General features: G+C 33.6%; 1 protein-coding gene across 3 annotated transcripts in view; it reads right to left on the bottom strand.

Moving 5' to 3' along the window:
• mnb (minibrain) overlaps positions 1-25,358 on the bottom strand; it is a 313,755-nt gene that overhangs the window by 36,524 nt on the left and 251,873 nt on the right. For 2 of the 3 annotated variants that reach the window (XM_081771611.1, XM_081771613.1), the window contains exons 3-4: positions 5,984-6,172; positions 3,460-3,622 (exon numbers count right to left, since the gene is read on the bottom strand). In XM_081771611.1, the coding sequence (XP_081627737.1) occupies positions 3,460-3,622; positions 5,984-6,172 (352 nt within the window). The remainder of the gene's footprint in view (positions 1-3,459; positions 3,623-5,983; positions 6,173-25,358) is intronic. The other variant, XM_081771612.1, reaches the window with a different exon arrangement.

A 25,358-nucleotide genomic window follows, 5' to 3' on the forward strand; every position in this document is an offset into this window, starting at 1 on the left:
ACCAAACCGAAATCTATGAATATTATGTAGCTACATACGGGTACAATCGTTACAAACGAACAACAGTTCTTAATTAACATAGAATTACCTACTGTGATTTAAATCAACAGCATAATTACATTAGGGATCAAACGCAAATGCACAAAGTATTTGTACTGTAGTTAGATTTGACGAAAATAATAAAAATTCTAATACAAGAAAATCAAGATTGATTTTGAGAAGCTGTCAAATGAGATCGAACAAATACAATATACATAACGAATTGCGCTACATGCACAGTATCATATGCACTTTTTTTAAATGAAGTTATAAAACGTCACATCTCTACAATCAAATAGAATTTAAACGTACATGGATTTTTGGTTGCCTATATTTAATTTTATTGTCTGTGTGCGGGGAATTTAAAAAAAAAATCCTGATCCTAATTCCTTCACTCTAGCCACAGAATTTCCAGTTTTCCGCAGCCTTTTTGATCACAGAAGAAAACAATTGGCAACTCTATCCCTCTTCTATTGATCCCACCCAAACTCTGCTAACCGAATGTACTAAACTGAGCAAGTCGAGCATAATTCATATACATATATAATGATCAATTTGTCTATTTTCTAATTCATTGTGGAATACAAAAATTAGCACCCCAACAGCTTCATATTCTAAAAATTTGATACGTTAACTGAATATACAGCATTACTTCCGTATGCTTTTCTAATCTCCCTCCTTCCCCCACACACACAACCACACTGAAGAAAGGAAACATTTGTTTGTATCATTCATAACTTTGAAGAAAATAACTCCGTCGTTACGACAGTTCTTAATTCCTTACATCCTTCATGTATTCAGGGTGTCTACTAATACTGGAAATAGATACTTGAATTACACTGGAATTTAATTTTGATACTGGAAATACTGGAAATATACTGGAATTTTGGTCCACATACTGGAAAAATTATGAGACTGGTAATTTGTCAACAATACTTTTTATAATTGTTTTAATAGTCCTAGAAACAATTTTGTATCCATTGAGATTGTAAATTTTTCTAAAGCAAGAGTTGTGTACATTTTGTAATTAGACATTTAAAACAACGGGTGGAGTGGAGGGCTGTGAGGAAAGTTCGGAGGCCCTTTAATAATGTTAAAATGTTGTGTTTCAAAAAATAAAGACTAACTAAATTTATTAAAAATAAAATATTCTTTTAATGGTGAAACAATTACAAGCCTAAAATCATCAAGAGTGTGATTATTCCTAAAGAACTTTTAAAAAATCATTATATTAGGTAAGGGAATTTTGCTGATAGTTATACTGAGTATACTGGAATTTTGAAAATGAAATTCAGTAGACACCCTGGTATTGCTTTCTGAAGAAGCAAGCTAAAGTTTCCTTTTTCCAAACCCACGTTTCTTAAACTTTATCTCTAGCCGCTATGACATTTATTTAGATCAATCATTATTTCTTAATATTGTACATTATACAATAGAATAAAAAGTACATTTTACTGACTATGATTTTTTTTTTTTTTACTACTCTTGAAAGACGATAGGAGAAAAACAGTCTTGTCATCGTCCAAAAAAAAAAGGTCTAATTTAAAATTTTAACGGTTTAACATGTTTCATGGCTGCTACATGATGACAAAGTAATTGTTGTTCGTCTATCCAGACACGTGTACACACATCTAGAGGTGACAGTGCTAAACATATCCAGGCCAAATGCTGCATTTTTTCACAAGATGCATCAGAAAAAAGGAGGGTCGAACTTTCTATCCCAAAATACAGATAGCTTACTGGGGAGATGAAAATCAAAAATCGCTAATTTCCTCGAAAACGGCTCACGTATTTTTGTTTATTTCCATAAATCGGTACAATTTATTCCTATAATTAGCCTCGTTAATCGGGAAAATCTAGAAGGGAACGTTTACTCTTGAGGATAAGTTTTTAGACACTTATTCAAAAACCGATCAAGTGATTTTGTTCACATTTTATATTCATTAATAACGTTACATTACATAATAGATAATTTCTCTTCAAAAAATCTATATTGCGTGTTTTATGCGTAAGGTGGGCTTTCGCACTTTTTTTTCGAAAACGGCTCTCACGATTTTGATCATATTTTATAAGAAGTTTTATTTAAAGTAAAATTTTTTGTGCTATCGTCTACAACGATTCACTCGTGAGGATACGAACTGTCGGCAAATCATATACTGTACGCGTATATTATATATACCACATATATAATGTTAATAATAAAATATGTAATTCTTCACTTGGTATCAGCAACAATGGTAGATCAGAAATTTTTGTAACTTTTCCCATACAAGTTTTTTTTTTTTTTTTTTTTTTTTTTTTTTTTTTTTTTTTTTAATACGAACAGTTCATTTAAGAAAATTGTTACAATATGTGATTAATTTAGAGTATAAGTCCACGCTGATTTTTGCTAATTGCACTACGCTGCAAACTACAGGTTATTGATATGCAAAGCAGTTACAACGAAGAGGTTAACATTCAAATTTGCAGGGAAACACACCTGCCATGTTTCCGAATAAGGGTACATTTTATTTTCACACAGATTAACAAAAAATATAACAAGGTTTAACTATAACTTCAACATAAGAAAAAAAAAAAAAATATATATATACAGGGTGTAAAGAAAAAGCAGGAATAAAAGTTTCGAGAAATGATTCCTTATGTTAAATAGACCTAAAAATTATTTTTGAAAAATACGAGTTTTAAGTGAGACTGAAATGGAGGAAAATTCTGAAGGAGATAGTAAACTGTAACTTCAAATCTAATATATGTACTGACAAAAGTTACAATTCATATATTTTTTTTTAATTAAAGCGCATTAAAATTATACGATAATCTCTCCCTGTACAATTATAAATTTTTTATGAAGAGACAAATGAAACTTAACATCATTAATTGGAAATAATGTACCAAGTCTCAACTTTTCGAAAATTTTGGTTTGGAATTTATTATTTTATGATGAAATTTATCAGTTTTTATATTATAATTTTTCGAAAGTCTTTCTTACAAATATTCTTGCATCTCTAGCTCTTTAAAAAGCGCTTTTAGTTTCACGTCCATTAAAACTTTTTGATTCATCTGAAATTAGGAATTACGTCCCGGTTTCATTTTATTAATTCTCTTTTCATCCTGTATATCGAACAAAATGTAGGAAAATTTTCGTTACTAAACAAATAAAAAAAATGTAAGTAACTGAACATGCACCTAAGAAATGAATAAGTTTTAAAATATTTTGAAATATACCAGGTAAAAAAAAGAAAAAATATTAAAAAGTACAAATAAAACAAGAGAAAAATTACTGGAAAACAACGTAATAAGTTTTCTAAACAACAAACAAAATATTTTTCTGACTCATTGATGTATTTAGTTTGGTTTTGTTCACAGATTCTATCCGACAAATGGGTTTTTTTAAGTAGGAGAGTCGGAAACATGGTTACGCACCTATTTTGTCTTTACCTATGTAATACTTGTTGTCTGCATCAGCCTTGTTCATCATCTCCAGAAGTTTAACTTCAATTTGAGCTTGATTCAGGAATGGTTTTTTATTCTTGATTATCTTGATGGCCACTTGACACTGATCTTCATGATCATATGCCTTCACCACCTATAAGACAAAAATAAAACAATTTTTTACTATCCTTGTAACTCACGTCAGACATCGCAATAAAATCTGTAAGCAATGGAAATACAATGCTTTCTGATTACATCATTGATTGTCTGTTATACGTTCCCCAAATGCACCTTCGGCATCTGGATTAAATACCATGAGAAATTTTAAAATGTGAGGGTTATACTGTACAACTCCAGGAGCTGAATTGAAGAGCGTAATTTTTCTGAATCTTCTTTATCTAGAAAACAATTCAGCAATACGATGAAACACTTGTTTAAGGAAATTTGTTGAGAATACTATCCGATGTGTGAAGCAAAAATGTATGAAGACAATGTGCATTAGTTTTCCACATTGCTTTCAGAGTTTACAGCCATTCAAGTTTGTATGAAATACAGTACATTTATTACAGTAAATTTATCTGTTAAGATAAGAGCAACCAAATTTTTGTCCTTATTTTGAATTCCTTTAATACAGCAGACTTTCGACTAACTGACCTAGTTCAAAAAAGGAAGATCTACACAATAAAATCAGGACTTTTTTTTAAAGTACAACTGACAAAAATGTAAAATTAAAAAGTTACCAAAAATAGCATCGTAATATTATGTAAAAGGATTCAGAATACAATGTAATTCTCAGTGCAATTTATAGTTGGCGCCTCTCTCCAGGAGTACTATTCTAAGCTATTTTCGCGTTTCTGTGAAGCGCCAACAGAGTTCTCTATAGCGCGATAGAATGATTGACTGCCAATCGCTGAAGCACTCAAACAAGTATGTAGCGCATTAAAAGTTACTTGTGTGATACTGCCAGAGAAATGTGACAAATAACTATACATTACTTAAATAAAATGGAATGGTTACATATGTTTGGTTGGTTCAGTACAACATTTAAATTGTCTTATGGAAATAACTGGCTTTCTTACTTTCGGTGATTTAATTCAAAATTAATTGGAAAGGCCTGGAAAGTAACTATTGAGTTTAGAGTTTCTTTATAAAAAAAAAAAAAAAAAAAAATTGAAGTGAGGGCTTCTTTTGTAGAGGTAAGACAAGATGCCCCAACCTGTTTCGAATTTACTATTTAAATAGTACCTGTTATCTATTATGTCAAAGGGTTTTTTTCATTGACTTACCTCGAACGAAGGAATCGAACCAAAAAGCGAAAAGAAAAAGAGATAAAACTTGCATTGGAATCGTTTGATGTTTATAACATGTGTGCGTATTTGTTTTACTGTAGTTCTCCTATGGCTATAAGGTTATATTATTTCGTGGTGTATGTTATATGTTGCTCGCTGATTGCATGCCATTCTACGTTCTCGACAATTTCGAGCAATGTAACAGTAACGTTGCTATATATTACTTATGCAAGAAGGTTCCATTTGAAACTATACTTGTGGCCTTCAGCCCGTTCTTACGTGGAATATTTTGCTCAAGTTAGAATTGTTTTCTGCATTAAACAGTCCCCATTGTTAGTAAATTTCTGGTTTTCTGCCTATATCTGTGGGGCGTTAAATTTATGACGATTATATGTGACTACTATTTCTAGAACGTTAAATTCAGAGAAAGTTACATGTGCTAACGTAAACAGGCACTTTTGTAACAAACGATACAGTAAGTTACTTGAGTTTGGCCTTCAGCCTATATGCTGTTGTAAGTTCTCCAACCTGTCTGCACTATTTTGTTTTTTGTTTCTTATAATATTCTGTTAACGTTTGGAATCGTTTATTGTAATAAAATTTTGTTGCAGTTGAATAACTTTGTCCTTTCATGAAAGATTTTAGAATGTATTAGTGAAAGACATTGAAAATAGACCCCTTTTGTAAGCTCTGTTACAAATTGAGGTTATTCTTGGTAGGGAGGGTGTTTTGGATTCTCGTCCACTCATCAATGAAAAATTCTCCTGTTTTTTATTTGTGTGGATGAGTCCTGTCTCTCTTCTCCCTAGGAACAGAGGTGAAAGTGAGGAGGAACGCGGAGGGACGTCGTCCTCCCACCTCCAAAAGTATGTACAGCGTCCCCTCAGTTCCTAAAAAAATACAATGGGCAAAGATAGGCAGGGGAACGGCGTGACGTCATGCTGCTACCTATCGTCCACCTACATCTTCAGATCCACTTTTACCCCTGCCTAGGAATAACATCAAGGTGTTGACCATTATATAAAAATCTCCAAAAGTACCTCATAATATATTTTAGGTGCATTTATTTTAACATTAGCAATATAGGTAATTTAAAATGTACCTTGAACTAATGCTACCGATCTAGGTCTACTCAAAGTGCTTTAGTAGTAAAAATGCTTCATTCTCAAGTAAATTTTTAAAAAGTAACAACTCAGGTTGACAATATTATATAATCAATTACGTACCTGTCCGAACGATCCCTTCCCTATTAACGAATCTATTTCATATCGATCAAGGAACTTTTCTCCATTTTTGATGATGTAATCATGATTATCATCATCGTATCCATCATTGTAGAGTTTCCTCTCCTTTTTATGTGAGCTATCATCACCCTGCGTTTGTTGGGCCCTCCGCTTCTTTTTGGCATAGTATACCTAAAAATAAAAAAATAAAATATATAAATTAAATTACAACTCGTAGAAAACATGTATTAAGTAGTAGCACGAAAAATTTGAATTTTGAGTAAGTGAACAATTAAAAGTAGATTGCTTAAACCTTATAAATGAACTCCCATCAGCTGAACAGGCACCCATCAGCCATTTATTGTCTACTAAATTAACAGTATTATTTAGAAAAGGTATAATAATAATAATAATAATAATAATAATAATAAAAATAATAATAATAATAATAATAATAATAATAATAATACCAGCTACACTTTACTGGAGAGAATACATAAATTATTAGTCAATTTATCTGACTTGAAACATTAAGTACCGTACATGCATGGATTTTCTTAATGTAGTTATTTTTCCCGTCTTGAATACATATAACTAATACGTTTCATGAGCTTCAGTTCATCGTGTGTCCCGAACGCTGTCACTCTTTACCATTACCGTAGAAATTACAGATTGTTCTCCATTTTGCGAAGTACGTCGTCCTTGCTACTAAAGTTAGTATAGTTTTCTAATGGTGGGTACCGGCGTTACTAGTAGTTGCTGCAGACTACCGACATACTCAAATTCAAGTCCATCTTCGTTCCACCAGTGGCTCTAGTCGAAGTTTAAAAAAATTGTTAGTTCAGTTACTGATTATCGTAAGAAATTCATCGCAAAACACCACATGCCAAGCATGTACATTTATCTCGTATTTCATTTTTCGTTGCTACGACTACCGACTTTTACAATCAGATTATTTTACTATTATTCTTATTATTTTTCAGTGAATAATAGAAGAAACATTGTGAAGCCTAATGCCATGTTTGACTTTACAGAAAATATATTGATCAACTAATAGAAGTATGGTTATATATATGTTAATTCACAGATATTCAACCAGTTGGAAAAACTATGGGCAATAGTTTTTTTTTTGTTTTTGTTTGTTTGTTTGTTTGTTTAACGTCCCACGAAATGCATCGAGGCTAAAGGAGAGTGATGATATGGTGGAATGACGAAAGTGGGAGGAAACGAGAGACCCCGAGAAAATCCACTCACATGTTTTTTGTTAATCCCATTTGCCGGGGGGAGCTGGAATCGAACCAAAGACTCGACGTGCCAGAGGTAAGCACTACCATTGAGCCAGCGAAGCTACTATAGGAGATAGTAACTGAACATGTTTTACTGTATTCCTGTGTATACGGAATTCTTCAAACACATGAAAGTCGACATCAAAATTTTAAATGATTTTTTCGATGGCCAATTTTCAGCGTTTATTTATATCTTTGTTCTGTCGTTTCATTTCAGTATCTTTTTCAATAATTTATTTCTTTTAATTTACTTTGCTACTTTCTTCGGACTTTGCGGTCGTGAAATAAATTTGTTTCTTTTGTGCCAAGGCATTTCTAAAATTCCGACAACTTGAATGTGTACGATTAGTTGAGGACATTTAACTTGATCTGTGCCTCTTTGCCTGTCCACTAAGGACAATTACTTGAACAAATCGTTTCATAACTGAGTATACAGCATAGAGTCCTACTAAATTACATCCAATAGTGAGTTTTTTTTTTCTTTCTTTCAAGCACTAGTAATTTATCTTTTCCTTTAAAATGTTCTGATACTAAAAATCTTTAATGGCCATCTGTCTGAAATATTACGAACTAAGAAAGTTAACTGATAGTTCATGCCAAATTGGATCAATTTCATAACGAACTTGTATTTGTTTTTACAGAGTTCCCCAACCACCGAATATGTAATATAATATAAGATTTAACTTCCAGTGGGAACCCAATGTCTACTAGCTTTGAAACTTCCTATCGTCATAGATTATGTAGTTCTGTGATGTATAGTCCTCCTTTAGGCTTTCTAGATCAGGGTCACTAACTTCTTCATGCATGTAACTGCTCACGATATTGAATCAACATTCAAAATCAAGCTCCTACTGGGAATAATCATATCCGGACTCGCGAGGCTTATTTCTAACTATATGAAAGTACAGTATCTATTACCCTACAGAGCAAAATAAATGTTTTTCGTTTTTACGAGTAGTATTTCCCCCCTACCAATCAGGGACGTATCCAAGAGGTCTATCTCCTCAAATTAAGAGAGAAAAAAAAAATGCATGCACATCTACTATTATTTCATACGTAAAAATATAGGTGTACTACTTATCAAAGGCATTATTTTTGTACCTCTCATGTGAGGCAGGTTTAGCAAAAACCATGGTTTTTATTTAAAAAAAAAAAAAAACTTTTTTTGTTTAAACCAGGTTTTTTTTTGGTTTAAATAATTTGCTCTATGTATTCATATCACATATGAACAGAAATAAGTTTGTTTCGCCTTGATGTTACTGTGCAACAATGGGGTTATGCTGGAAGGGGTCGCATAAGCTTAAAGCATAATCCAAACCGCTTATTGACTTGCATTCGAGAGAAATTGTCCTCCATTTGAACTCGAAACCCGGACTAATTGGCCACAAATACAATATGTCTGCCGACTCACTCACGAAAGACTCCTGATAAAAATACATTGTACTGATCTTTACATACTTTTTAATATAACTGTCAAGAGTCACTTCAGAAGGAAAAAAGATAAACAATTGCACAAGTGAAACCATTACACAGAATTACATATGGACAATTTCAAAATACTGCAGAGTACAGAAGAACCAAGTTTGTTCACTACGACTTTAATCCAAATTAAAGAAATACAACGGCTTAATTTGCATATCAGTAAGAAAAGTGAATAAAGATACGAATTATTTGAGTTCATTTTGACTGACCAATTTATACATAAATAGATACCAAAAATTCTTCTGATTTCAATAAATGTCTCTCGCGAGGTTTGTACGATCCCCTCAAAAAAAAGTACGGCATTTCGATGTATTTTATCAATAGTAAACATTATTAAAACGAAACAATATTTAGAATTTGTCTGCAAGTGCATAATAATAATAACCAACTATTTTTAAAAAATCACAGAAAAAACATTCATAAATTTATTTTAAGAAAGAAAATTTGCGTTTGGGGAATGAATGGGGAATTTAGGTCTGAATATAACACGAATAATATGCGGGAGTGAAACGTGATAACCCACGAATGTGTGTTCATCAAGATTTTACGAACACACACTTTTACGAACATTTTTCGTTTTTTGGTTTAAACCATTTTTTTTAAACCAGCCAACCCTGTGTATGTGTGTGAGGGAGAGAGAGAGAGAGAGAGAGAGAGAGAGAGAGAGAGAGAGAGAGAGAAATACTACTTATTGAAAACTAAATAATTTTCACATTAGCTTTTAAAATAGCAAAAGTCAGACCGCCACCCTCCCAAATAAAATTTCTGGCTATGGCTCCGCTGACAATGTAACTCACGAAATGAAATTGTGGGGAAAATTATATATATAGTAGTGTTTGCAAAGAGTAAGACACAGTACCGTATTGCACGATTTTTTTTTTTTAAGGGGAAAGGAACTAGGGGCTACTAGTATTCAAACACCATTTAGTACATTTTAAAAATTCGGAAGGGGGAGGGGGTTGAAAATCGAGATTCTCGTTTACGTACGGTCCTGACAGGAGCATGTAAGATAGCTGGCAAGCTTTGTCGTAGGTATCGTATCAGTATTTTTGTAGTCAATCTTCGGAAAATTCGACAGTGACATTTCAACATTCAAAGCCCAGTATACTTTATGTATACCTCAAGTGAGTGGAGTTTCACGTAAGATCTGAAATATGTAAGAACTCGAGACCAGGGACACAGAAAGGAAATCATGTGCGTGGTATTTAGTCGGTATTTCACATAAGGCTCCAGATATAACTATTCAGTGGCAAGCAAGCTCCTGCTGGTGCACTAATTTCTTTCCCAAACATTGACTCTACGAGTCACGACATAAACTTCATTCACACGTATGGCAGAATACACTTGTAACCGATATTTTAATGGACTAACATTAAAAAAGACTGAAGATAGTTTCTATGAATACTGTTGGTCACCTACAACTATCCTCTTGCTGTAACGATAACGAAGAGGTAAGGGATGGTAGTTTCCGAAACACTTTCCACATACTGTGTAGTGGATAGATTGCATGCCAGCGGCCTTTCTTCGTCCATTCGTCTTTCAAGACCACTGTACACTTAAGTCACGCAATGGAACTTTAGAAAAAGAATACAAAAGCTTTTTTTTTTTTTTAAGATCAAATCTAGTTGATCACTCAAAGAAATAAGATTTCCAATGGTCAATAGAATGCAGAAACGTACGCAGAAGGATGGATCCTAGGGGTCCGGACATCAGAAATCCCTATTTCTCTGTAAATTGAGTCTGTTTTAGGGGTGATTTTACAAATTTTAATATAATTTATCCTCATATTGATTTTGGACTCTCCCCCCAAAGCTTTGGACCTCTCCCGAAATATATGAATAGTGTTGAAGGTCTGTAAAAAAAAAAAATAATAATAATAATAATAATAAAAAAATGAAACTTTCGAATATTTTACTACATTATGCTTTAAAAATGAAAACTATTTTATATTTACTAGTTTACAGTTAAGATGACTGAGTACTTATGTTTCCTGTATTAGAATAGGGAAAATTTGTGGCAACAAATACATGTGCACCACTCTTTTAAAGTTAGACCGTGATAGAATGAAGTTATGACTACAAAAGATACTAAAATATAATCCTAGTTAGATTAATATAGACTCATTTAAATTCTCCTTTATGGCAGGGAATGTTGAAATTACGGAGCCAGAATAATCATAGTTAATACCGGAATGTTAAAATCAAATATACGTATATTTTATGAAGATACGTATCTTCCTTGTGCTGTGTAAAATTTAGGGAAATTCTGAACCCATTAAAAAAAAAATCTTGTTTTCGGAAATGTTGGTAAAAGCTGAAAAATCTAATTTAAAAACTATTTCTTCGCCTGATGCTAATCTTATTTGCTGTAACGTGTCTGCAGCATATATACAGTGTATTTTGCTAGCAGAAAAATACTTAAGAGTCTTTATCCCGGCGAAATTAAAATACCGCTAATTTTACAGTACTTATGTGATATCTTCAAATAGATAAAAGATAATTGAAATATGGAACAAAAGCGCCCTAGACAATATTATTTTGCGTGGGGTACCGTTATCACAAGTCACCTAGTGGCTTTCCGTTTCCACTGGTGTGCCGTGAATGGGCGGCTGGTGTGCCGCTAGTATATCGAAACAAAATTAATAATTCTATAGCAATTAAATTGCAGGACATAGGGAAAAAAGTATATTTGTATTTCACATTACTATGAACCTCTAATATGAATCTATAATTTTAAGTTTCATACCGCATTACTTTTCTGTACTTGTTATCATTGTTGTGACGTTATGACCATTATTGCTTCTTTATTGTTGTGGACTATTTCGTAAGTTCAAATTTTAAAATATTCAATCCTTTCGACAAAACAAACGTGCATACGAGTTACCTACTTTTTTATTTTAAAGTAAAATAGATTTGTTTGTTCGTTCGTTATTTAGTGATCTTCCTTGTTAGTGAAAGTTTGGATGCAGTTTTCGAAAAAGAAACCATATTTTTAAAAACCTAAGTCCAATATTTCATTGCAATTGTTTTCTATTTTTAAATTAGAATGAAAAAGAAGCATAATGATTTACCATGGTGGAAAATCAGTGATCGAGCTTTCTTCTCTGTTAGGAGATCAGTAGTCACAGAAAAAGATACCATGGTGTTTTATATTTAAATATAATAAAATCAATGAATGTGCCGCGAGAATTCAAGTTACACCCATAGTGTGCCGCAAGTTGAAAAAGATTGGGAAACGCTGGTATAGATAGATCAATACTGGAAGGTACACGCAAATTACAAATATTTAAAGAAAAAAAATGATGTGCATTTATGTGACTAAGATCAAGATTAATATCGATATATCATCAAAAATATACAGAAACTACCTACTTCATTATTATTATTATTATTATTATTATTATTATTATTATTATTATTATTAATTAATTAATTAATACATCATGACAAACTATTTAGTAATGGCAGGGAGAAGAAAATTTTAAATATAGTACTGTTTTTTCTATTAAGATGAGTTTAAAAAAACTTACAAACACTACGACATTTCCCATGTATATTGTATGGAAAAAAAATATTCAAAGTAATTCGACAAATTCGAGAGATCAATATTCGAACTTTTTTTCTCTAAAACCAAATCAAATCATTAATCAGGGAATAATACATGAAGTTTCTTTCTTTTGTTTCTTAAGATAAGTTCATTATTGGAAGCATGCTGCTGAAAAGTGAAATAAAGAGCTTTCAACAATGACAAAATAACTTTTTTTTAAAATATTGCACTTGATCGGATTATTTTGAATATTCTTTCCATTATTTTGAATATTCTCTTCAAAAGATGGAGAAATGTGCTGTCATCTATTGGCAATTAGACAAACCTCTTCTTAAAGCAATTTTGAAGCAGATTTAACAATGATTTCAATATAAATTTTCATCTTCCTCAGTTCATTTCAAAAAAATGAAATGAAATCTTTGAGTTTTACGTCCCACGGTTATGCCGGTTAGGCTAAAGGAGACGGTGATGATGAGAGATGAGTGAAATGGTGGAATGAAGAAAGTGGGAGGAAACGGGAGAACCCCGAGAAAACCCACGAGCACGGTGTTTGTCCACCACAAAGTTCACTTGGCGGGGGCTGGGATCGAACCCGGGACCCCAAGCACCAGAGGTGAACGCTCTACCACTGAGCCACCGCGCCCCCAGTTCATCATTTCAGATTACACATCACAGTACTGATTAACTACGCTTATATTTTAACGAGTTACGTTAATTTCGGCATCCAGAGTAATAAAAAAAAAGAAAAGAAAAGGAGTAATAAAGGAAAATTAAATTACAAATCAATTGTACCTTAAAAAGACAACAAGAACATAAAAAAAATGTTTAAGGTTACATTAAAAGAAACTACCGGACATTCTTAAATATAAATTCAGTGACGGATCTTGCCAGGGAGCTGGGGAGGACATAGCCCCCGAATTTTTTGAGTGACGAAAATAATTTAAGCTATTATTTACACTTTTTTTTGAAAGTTCACTAACTAATGATATATGTATTACAGTCTGGGTTTTGGCTGGCCCCCAGTTTTTACTTCCTAATCAGCCACTGTGTAAATTAAAAAAAAAAAAAAAAGTTTTCCATGATACCGAAGAAGGCAGACAGAAAATGTCGAAAATACTAATTAATATGACATAACGAACTTTGATTCAGAAAAGTCTGAGAAGATATCAAGCCAAAGCTAACAGTATACAGTAAGCAACTGTCAAATCCAATTGTCATGTATGAATGTACGCTTACATATATTGTAGATTGATACGATTACAGAGGAGACAAATTTCAAAGCGGATATTATTGATGTACAAACTTCCGTGGAACAGTTTTCAGCTCTACACTCACGTATCATCATGTAGTAAACTTAAGAAACTCCTTCAATGCTTCTCGCTTGGTAGCCACGAGGTCTCGGATTAATACTCTGCAGAGGTCATCTTGACGAATTTTACTCGGAAGTTTAACACACAGCCTCACAGGTAAATCCTATGATGGTATCTGAATATATGTAGGGCACTTAGGATATATTTTTTCCTAATTTAAACTTTTTTTTGGACTGAAATGGAATTTCATGTTTTTTTTTTTTGTTTTTTTTTTATCCCTGGAAGATTTGATGATCCTGAAAAAACATTTTGCATATCTTTACGGACAGTATATGTATTTACAATTTCATATAGCCTAGAAATTCCGTAGAAAATATAGCTATCCCGGTATTTATCTTACGAGTCCAAATTACGTATACCATTACCATTATTTTCTGTTTTTAGAAAATTATCTGCCAACTTTACTAGCACTTTACTCTAACAATATAAGTGCATTAGGTAAACAATAATACTTGAAGTGTGCCACGAAAGTGACTCCTAATAGTTCAAGAACTTTTGATCGTATGAACATTGAGCAGTATTTAAACTAGCGCCCACGATTTTCATAGCACAAGGTCTTAAAATAACTCTAGGTTTACATAGCTTTGAAAAAAGAAACTCTTGTGTCACTGTATTATATATATATATATATATATATATATATATATATATATATATATATATATATATATATATATATATATATATATATATATATCTCCTTCTTTAGTTGTTACCGTGCACGGACGACAGCGGCCGTGGGACGTTGCCTTGTTAATTGACGACAGCTCATTGCTTTTGGTCTTTTGCTATCAACAGAAAACAAAGCTGCGTCACACGAGGCTCGCTGTCTGGATCTGAATCCGCACCGACACGAGCCACGCCAACCCAAGCGACAAGGCGATCGATAAGGAGGTTTAGTTCTGACCGTCTGCCACTAGGGGGCACAGCAATCCGTGGCTCTAGAGTCTGGTGGCGCAGCCTCCCCGACGCGACGCGACGCCTAGACCACGGGAAGTGGGTCGACAGGACGATGCTGGAGGGGAGGAAAATAATGGGAGTGGAGAGGGGGGCTGCACTGCGGGCACTGGTCTAACAAGCGACCAAGCTTCATGTTAAGAGGTAGACTGACTATATGAATGCTAAAGATTCGAGGACGAGATTCTAAACTAATGCAGCTCGTGTTTACCATAGAGAATTTCAGCCCCTCTTTGCCCGCCGCTAGACGAAACAGCACTGCGGATATAAATAGCTCGAGATCATTTGCGGCGTCATGCACTCGCTCCTCTTGTCGCGAAGCAGCTGCGGTGCAGGACACAGTATATACCGTAAGATTACAAGGGGCTGAAGGGGCCAATGTCCCGTAACAGCCATTCGACTAGGGTGAACATCCTCCTAATCAAAATACGAAATGCAAATAGAAGATATGTCAAAATACATTTTAGAGAAGGAGGGGAACAACTCTACCTTGGCAAGTATGCTTGCAAGGTCACGATTTTTAACACCTATGGCACAAGTTCAATCAACCGAAATTACTTTCTCCTGCTCTTCAACATATGCTTTACTTAATCAGGAGTGGTTGACACAGTGCATACTCCTTTCAACTCCAACTACCATACAAAAGCCTGAGTAGGCTAGTAATGAAATTATTTTCTCTACAGATACGCAAAACCAAAAACAATTTAGCACATCCTACAATATTAATATCTTAATTACCTTATAGGTACGTATTCCTTAATCTACTACCTGAAATTCTACCGTGAATCTCGGTAATAACATTTTCAGTTCCGTCAAATATTAATTACTATCAGCTTTCATTCTGCACTCTACAATTGAGCTAATAGAATGAGAGGAGAATAGTTTGACCTCCTTATATTAAGACCTTAATGGAGTATAGAGCGTTAACAGGGTTTATACATACAAATCTTCTGACGTTCACCGAATTATCGTTTCCCAAAATTATGTACGTTAAAATACTTCGGGCTTCACCGTAATAGTCAGTTACTTTTTGATTAAAGCTTTTCTTTCTTTCCCTCCAAAATGAAGCATCTAGAATGGTTAAATAAAAATTGAAATCCTTGATCATGATGGAAAAAAAGGTTTTGGTTAGTACTGTTTTATGTTTTAACGAGAACGTTGTTTTCTGAAGAAGGAATAATAGCTTTTTCCCTTCTTCCCATCAGCGAAGGGACGCCAGCCACTGCCAGATCGGTTGTCTGTGCTCTATGGTGTTTTCTGTTGTGTATGGATACTATTTTATTTCAGCGATTTTACGATTATCGTCTGTGCCACGTGATGATAACAGATTCAAAGCAGCTATTGTTTCCGTAAAGAAACAACAGATATCAACGCGGACAAAGTCAATACAAACTATTGCTTTCGTTCGATAATATTGCTAATAATTAAAAGAAGAAAAAAGGAAGAAACCTTGAAAGACACCTAAACAGAGCGTCCCTCATTTGGTAGTCACTATTTGACATTTGGCATCTACAAAATAAAAACTGTTTCTCCAAGGACAGTGAACTCCAGTTATGAAGACTGATACGTTGTTGTTTTGTTAACCCTACAATGCTTTAAGGCTTTATGTGACAAAGTCTTAATTAAATAACCCTGTAAAAATAGCAACAAGAAACAGTATCATTAGTAACTACGCTTTCAATACTGTATCAAGTTCTTGTCACTACACAACGAACTTACGAGTATGTTAGTTTAAGATATAGGGTTTTTGGTTCTTCTGTCGAGTCTGAGATATTTTAATCCCAAACCAGGTGGATTTTGATTGATATGTCACGGTTGACTGCACTTTATGAGATGTTAGCCTCACACTCAACTGGGGCAAATGTCCAGGAGGCGTATCGTTCTGCATCTTGCAATACGTGGTGCAAAAACCCTTAAAATTCGGATGTGTTTAGTTAACGCCAGTAAGTGATCTGGCACCACTTGTTTCATTTCTTGCGAAATATCGTATTATCTGGCTACTGGAAGTAGAGTTACGAAGAACTGAATTATTTTCTGTCTTTCAAAACTGTAGAAAGTAATAGTTTTCTTGCTCTCTTGTCAAGTTGTGATTACAGTAAGGTACAGAACGATATGTTTGTTCTCTTCATTATTTTATCGAAAGCACTGCCCATTTCCGTTTCTTATACTGGTAATAAAAAATGAAATATCTTTAGTTTTACGTCCCACGCTTATGCCGGCTAGGCTAAAGGAGACTGTAATTATGACAAATGGATTAGGTGGAATGAAGAAAGTGGGAGAACCCCGAAGAACCCACGCACACAGTGTTTGTTCACCACAAAATTCACCTGGCATGAGCTGGAATCGAACCAAGGACTCAACACAACAGAGGTGAAAGCTCTACCACTGAGCCATCGCGGTCTGATACTGATGATAAAAATCCTGCCATTACCAACAGGTCATGTGTCGCAAAATGAAGTTTCCATACACTCATCTCATCTTGGCGTTTCAACTACTTAATTTAACTATATTGTCATCTTATCCAGCTTCTTTCCTTCTTTCAATTACACACAATATTACTCTCCTCTCCTCTAGTTTTACTAACACTTCCTCAATGGTCTTCCGTTCGTTTCAGCTAATTTTCTCCATGTCCACGTTTTTCCTCTTTTTTTTTTCTTTTCTTTCTTTCGTTAAAATAATCCAAGGGATCGTACTTTTTATTTCTGATCGCAAAGAAACATTACATACGGAACTGCAACTACGTAACTACGAAATAACGCGATAAATAGTTACTGTTACAGTAATATAAATAATATTTTTTTTCTATAATTAAGTTTCCATATGCTCACTTTCTTCCGATGTACTAATTTCAAAATGCTTTTCTAGACTTTATTCTTGGTTCGTTTTGTTTAGTTTTTATTACTATTAAAAGTATAATATACAAATTTTAAATATTGAATGTTCTGATAGTCGAGGTATGTCAGAAGAAAGAATGAATTTTCGCCTAATTCAAACTACTTTGCTCTTCTATGTGACCTGGTCCAAATGCGTTACTTAACATAAGACCTGCTTCCATTTATTTCTAGTTGCACATTTCAATGTTGTATGTTACTATATTTATTGCAGCCGCAAACAACTACCAAAAGAATATTATAGTATTTTTGTGTAAGTTATGGCAGTTGTGAAGAAACTACGGCTCGCGGGCCAGACGCAGACCCCTGAATGGAAAGAAGAATACGGTTATATTGAAAGAGTTTTATTAGAAACAGGCTGACAGATGAGCATTTAACTGAACTTCTGAGAATCAGTGCATCCCAGTTCGAACCAGATTATGAAGAACTTCAATATTTAATACGACTTAGTTTTACAAGAATTTTGTAAAATGTATCACTGTTGTTTTTAATAAATTGGATTGGCTCGCCTAAAGTTTTATTTATTTATGTGGCCCTCTCCTAAAAAGGTTTGACCACTACTTGTTTATAGCGTGATAGGAAAGATATATATATAGTGTATAAAATTAGGTTTCTGAACGAACACGATGTTGCTACACATGATACAATACAAAAGAGAATCAGTCTGGTTTGCAGCATTTGCAATCACTGAGAATAGACGCGGTAATCAGTTAACTGCTAGCAGAGTGATTATGAATGCCCTGACAATGCAAATAATTTAGAGTGCTCGTTTCAGACTATTCAATTTAGCAGTTCACGGGGAAACCTTAATGAACGATATGCTTTATTTCAACGAAGGGACGCAAATTTTCTCTTAGCAAAACCTTCGTACTGCCCTCCCCATTCCTGCAGAAAAGAAATATCACTTTTGACTGGTCGTTTGCTCAGGCTGCTCAACCAAACGATGTCTTCTTGTCTGTAAGTATTCATGTTATAAGGCGGTGTTAAGGAGAGTAGTTATAAATGTTCTTTATTTCGAAAAGGGTCTTGTGTTAATTTCCATTCCAGTCTTGAGAAAGATAAACACGGACTAATATCTTAGCAGTCGGTTGTAAATTTGATGACTATTCTTTGTAGTACGGACTTTTTTTTTTCAAGCACATAGAAGATTATGGGGCGTGTAACTAACTACATGTGTAAATTTCTTGAACGAAGATGGCCAGTGACCCGAGCAAACCCCTTGCTAACAAATTCTTAAGAAAATGTTGTGTACTGTATATACATAAAGGATGCTTCAAAATAAAATAAAAAACAGTCGTAACACATACTCTGCACAAAATTAAAATCTGAGAAGAATAAACCGAAACTGGAAACAAAAACTTTATATCTCCGGAAAATCTTCTCTGTTAATAATAGAAGTATCCATTAGGTCTTACATTTGTCGCAACTTTTCCTTGAAAATACTTCAAATAATAATAATAATAATAATAATAATAATAATAATAATAATAATAATAATAATAATAATAATAATAATAGTCGGTACAATATTAAAATAAGTATTCTAGTATTCCAAATTTTCAAGTTCATTTTTACATAATGATTTCGATTGGTTCCTGCACCTTCTTCACCAATTCTTTCAGAGTTCATTAAAATACAGGCAAATTTAAAATTTTCATTCACTGTAGAGTTAGAAATATAAAAATTCGTTAAATTATTTGGATGTGACTTTTCATACAGAAAAAAACATTAATATAGCTCTTTATAAAGGTATCTATAGGGTGGCCCAAAAGTAGGTATACCTAGGTACAGTACCGTATTGCATTCCATTTCTTATTGTTATCCATCAGGTAGACTTAGTTTCTTTATTATTTGTTCTTCATGTGTTATTGCTTATATCTTAAGCTCGAAAAACCCGAAGCAAATTAACCCATAAACTAGAATTTTGTTCTTGATCAATTCTGGGGTGTATACCTACTTTTGGACCACCCTATATTTCTAGTTTATTTTTTTATGAACATAAAAAAACTTTATTCAATTTATTAAGGGTGTTTATTAAAATTGAATGTTTTTGGATAAAATATATAGACTAATATTCTTAGATGTGTTTCAACAACAGTGGGATTTAGTTACTTAAAAAAAAAAAAAAAAACTCCCTTGATCTCATTCCAATAAATAGAGTAATAAAACTAATCAAAATGAATTTTTTCTCCAATTATACTCATGTCTATAATAGACTTAAGAAAATCGCATTGAGATTAAAAAAAAAATCTTAAGCTTGAATGTGCCTATAAACATAGAACAAGGATTCAAAGATTTTAAACGTTACTTAGTTGATTTCAATTCTCACATATTCGATGATAGGCTTACAGATAGTATCTGGAAATAAACAATGCTTGATAAGGAAAGAAGTCAGAAGTGATCATTTTAAATATTTATCTGATTTTGTACATTGTTTCATAGTAAGTGCATTCATGGAAATCCTTCTCCACTTTTTTTTTTTTTTTTTTTTTTTTTTTTTTTTTTTTTTAACGTGTGAATCGAACGTTAACTGGATACGTTCTAAAACTTCAGAAGCATCCAGCATGTTTATTCTTTAGACTGCCCAACATTCGAAAGTTCGATAATGTTTTCACCTGCTTCACTGCTTTCATGGCTAAAAAATTTTGAATGAAAAATCTTACCAATGTTGGATATACTAATGAAAATAACTTCTGCTCTTTCTGTATGTTAACGATATAAGCTATTTTACCTTAAATACATTAATGCTACTCTACCAATTGGGTACTGTGACTTTTCGGAATGCTTCAGCAACATCCACAAGGAAATGTGAGAGCTCAAATAAATAGTGTAAATAAACAGCATAGCTGTAAATGTATGTATACAGTTTCTTCTGTGTAACTATCCACTAGATTTACATATTACAAAATATGTAACGCTTGGGTGAGCGTTTTAACAGGGTATGTGATGAATCTATATACCCTCGTGCGTTGAATCTTCACACTAGCTTCTTTTATCTAATAAATAAATAAATGCGTCGTCTATTCGTAACTATGCTGAAGACGAAGGAACAAGAAAAAGATTAGTCACTCGTGGCATGAACTTACGATTAAAAAAAAAAAAAAATAGATTCCATCAGTGTACCATGCTCTATAAAATTTTATGCTGCCATCAAATGAAGTTAGTAATATCATCAACAGCAGTAACAAGTTAAAAATGTGCCAAATACTTAGTCGAATTTTCGTTCAAAGTTCATAAATATTTTCATTCTTATGAATGTTAACAATTTATGTATTTATGTATGTTTCTGGTATGTTACTTGTAAATTACAATACTTTAGTTTACTACATGTTTTGATGTTACTTATTTTTCACATATTTACGTTAACGTAACTGGAAGGAGAACTAAGCCAGCAAGAGCAGTTCATTTCGCCTGTGTTTCAAAAACGGTTATGCCAAACTGAAAGCTGGAGTAGATTATTAGGTTCAGAATTTTGTGGCAACGTATATTTACAACTGTGTTGCTATAGCTTCACTAAACCATAGTTAAACGTTGAAAAGTTTTTTTGCAAATAAAAATTGGTTCATTTCAAAAGCATTTTATGTGTATTAAACTGAATACTTCAAAACTGAAAATGAAATCCCACGCTAATGCTTGCTATTCTATATAAGACGGTGATGATGAGAAATGGACGAAATGGTTGAATGAAGAAAGTGGGAGGAAATGGAAGAACCCCATGCACACGGTGTTTATCCAACACAAAGTTCACTTGGAGTGAGCTGCGATCGAACCAGGGATACCATGCACCAGAGACGAACGCTTTACCAGTGAGCCACCGTGGCCCCGAATACTTCCAAAATTGTCATATTGTTATTAAGCTATTTATACTTGTAAAAAAAAAAAAAAAAAAGTGCGAAGAGTGAAAAGAAGAAAACTGAAATTTTTAGTTTTACGTCTCATGAGTATGCTCTAAGGACGATTTTGTCCATCACAAACTCTCCTGACCTCAGATCGTACCATAGGTAAGCATTTTACTGAGCCACCGTGCCTCCTACAGTGAAGGTAAGTGTCGAGTAAAATCTTATATATGCTAAATCAGCTTTTCCCAACCGGTGTGCCGTGAATGGGCAGCTAGTGTGCCGCGAGGAATCGAAACAAAATTATTAATTTTATAGTAATCAAATTGCAAAACGTAGGGAAAAATATATATTTGTATTTCACATTACTATGAACTTTTATTATGAATCTACAATTTTAAGTTTCGTACCAGGTTACTGTTCTGTATATTTCTAATGTTGAAAAAAATGGCTATCATTGTTGTGACCATTATTACTTCTATATTATTGCAGACTATTTCATAACTTGAAAATTTAAAATATCATTCAATCCTTTCGACAAATTATCTACATTTGTGTTTTAAAAGTAAAAGAGATTTGTTCGTTCGTTCGTTATTTAGTGATCTTCCTTCTTAGTAAAAGGTTGGATACAGTTTTTTAAAAAGAAAGCTTATTTTTAAAAACATGAGTCCAATATTTCATTGCAATTGTTTTCTATGTTTAAATTAGAATAAAAAATAAGCATAATGATTTACCACGGGGAAAAACCAGTGATAGAGCTTTCTTCTCTGTCAGAAGGAGACCAGTAATCACAGAAAAATACCACTTTGTTTTATATTTACAAATAATAATATCTATAAGTGTGCCACTAGAATCCAAGTAACACCCGTAGTGTGCCGCAAGTTGAAAAAGGTTGGGAAACGCTGTGCTAAATAATAATTTGGGTGAGATGTAATTTATCTTATTATACAAACTTAAATGTGACTTTATCATTATTATTTACTTTTAGGAAATTTCAGCATTTTATTTTGCCACAATTCCTGACTAACGTCACAAGGTTTAGGATTAGGATTCGATTAAGTAGGATTAGGAATTATATTTCTGAGCTTTCGGTCATTTTAGCCAACAAAGGATGAGGGACATCATCTCTTGACGATCACACCATCCGAAGAACTTGGTAAGGAAGGGACATCTGTTAGGTACTATCCCGGCATTTGACTGGTGTAAATGAGGGAAAAACCTCACTCCGGATGAGTGCTCATTTCCGATCAAATGTCACCACCGGGTTCGCTCGCACAAAGACGAAAGCGGTAGCGCCTATATTAAGCGGGGCCATCCAGTTAAGTGCTAGGAGATGCAGAGCTATCGCAAATGACTTCAAGGACACTATTTGCAATCAAAACTAACATTCTCTCTTCCAATGCAGTAAAAATTAAACACATTGTGGAGAATTTCCCCTTTTTTTCTTCGTATACACGTAAAAAGTCAGAAGAATGTTATTTTGCATGTTAATCGCAACGTATTGTAAAAAGGCAGGTGGAACCAGCAAAATACAATCGCTCGTGGAGTGTGACAGGCAGAAAGCATTCTCTAGAGACATCTGGGTAGCTGTCTCATTAGAGTGTACATTGTGAAGGGAGGCAAAAATAATTTTCGCTGAACACAACACCCTCTAATTTTCACTACTACCACCAGGCTCCACAGCTACGGCAGCTGAAAATTTGTTTTTGGAGAGCTTGGAAACAACATCCTCCTCCAACAGGAGAGTTCAAAACCTTATTTTGGGTTTATTTCAGTGGTTTACATTGGAAATGATAGTTTAATAAATTATTTTACAATACGTGAAAGAACATTAGGTTGAAAGGACATTTCAAGCAAATAACAGAACATTAGGTAGCTAATTTCAAGGTAGCTGCTTAGCAGGGACGCGTGCAGAAGTTTATTTCAGGAGGAAAGTCTACATTCAACTTAAGAATAAATTATATTAAAATTCGTAATATTACTCCCAAAATTAGAATTTTACAGAGAAGTCGGAATTTCGGGGGGAATTCTGGACCTACCTCCTGCGTATGTCCCTGTTGCTTAGCAACCTCTTGTTGTAAGCAGCTCAATTCGAACGAGCTTTCTCAACAGATTTAGCTGTAAATCATTTTTTTTTTAAACTTCAAAACAATAAGCCTTAAAATACTACAATATCTAAATATGTCTTAATATATAAAAAGGAAACTGATCTTTTGAGTGATAGAACAGAATACCAGGAAAACAGCTGAACCGTTTAAAAGGAATTTTGGAACCTGGTTGTGGGTTTTTATCATGTCAATTTTATTAAAAGTTATTCTCCTAAGGGAGGCAATGAGCATAATTCATACAGAAAGTTGAGTATATCACGAGTCCGTTAAATTAAGATGAAACACGGCATATGAATTCATTTCAAATAAACGGACACGCGTTTTTTTTTCTTTTAATTCACGTTTTAACGAGGGAAGGGATATATATGGAACATAGTACTTTATACGTATCTCGAAGCTAGATTTTATCATGTTACTTTGAAGAACCAACGTCGTATCGTGAGAATATGTGAAGATCAAAATGTATGTGGAAAATATCTCACGAATTCTTTATTAAACTATACATAAATTTCACATTTAAAATAAGGGGGCACGTATCACCCGCTTTGAGGGGCGGGGAAAGAGGGTAAATTGTTAAACAGATACTTTTTTAAATCACATTACTTTTAAAGTGTATTTGAAAGTTATTTATTTGTGACAATCAAGAATATGAGAACGATAACCACTTCACTAAATATTTGGTTAGTGTCGGTAAAAAAGTACACAAAGAAACCGAATACTAGTCTTTCTTTTCACAATATTTTAAATACGTGTTGAAATGAGTGGAGCACAGAGGAACACACCCACTTTTACACACAAAGTTTGCTGTCTGTATCAACTATTTTCAAAATGCTCTCAACCACAAGGTCAGTTTTTTTTTTTTTAAGACACTTTCAAAAACTTACATAAAGCATCTAATCTCTCTCGCTCGTCTCTCTCTCTTTTAAACGATTCAAAAAATAAGACAAAGTTCTTTTCCATATTAAGTTCCGCAGTGGAAGCAGACGACCAAGAAGGAATAAACATGATCCTCCAAGTGGTCATCATATGCGTAGCAGCAGCAGCAGAATTTGGTAAATGAAACAAGCAACGAAGAAGCGGCAGATGTACACTATTTCTTTTGCCTTTCCCCCTATGTCCGCAGATTGTACTCTGTAATCGGCATAGATCCTACACAGACTCCGAAATTTCAATTAGTGAAATTACTTAATTGGATTAGTGGAGACGTAGCATGGCCAATTACCGCGTGCCAATAAGATTACAATCCACCAGAGGATGACAAAAGAAATGAGAGCACTGTTAGATTTTGAGGGCTCCCCTACTCACAAAAGACTTTCCCGCTAACTTCAAATATATTGTCAGATGCGATTAATTACCAAGCGCTAATGCTTCATTTCTACAGAGCACTTGGCAGATGTCACAGAAAACTCAGCTTTAAGCCAACCTGGTCGTCAATTCTCTTCGAAATGGCGTACATATTATTACTTATCACAACAATGTTGATATTCTCTAGTTTTTCTCTAATATAAAATACGTATAAGCCTCATTCTGCTGACATATTTTCTTCTAATATATTCCTAAAATGTCCAAGTCGGCAAAAGAATTATGTTGATTTTTATGGACGATAATTGATGAATCGTATACTATTTATAATAAATTACCGGAAAAAAAAAAACTGGTGAATAAGTTGCGCAACCAGATGTTACTTAAACCACCACAAATGACATTTGTTCCCGAGTACTCTGTCAGTAATATGGGAGATCAAAATTATTTCAACACTATTGCTGAAGTATTTTGGAAGCGATATATTTACAAGTAAAAATGTAGTTAGTTCCCTATGCGTCAAATATACTAAATCTATGCTCCCTTTTGCCTTCCACTTGGTTTTCATGGAGAAATATTGGTAAAAACAAAAAGAAGAAA

The sequence above is a fragment of the Thermobia domestica genome, chromosome 9 (assembly GCF_964235325.1).
Source record: "Thermobia domestica chromosome 9, izTheDome1.hap1.1, whole genome shotgun sequence".
NCBI classification, from domain to species: Eukaryota; Metazoa; Arthropoda; class Insecta; order Zygentoma; family Lepismatidae; genus Thermobia; species Thermobia domestica.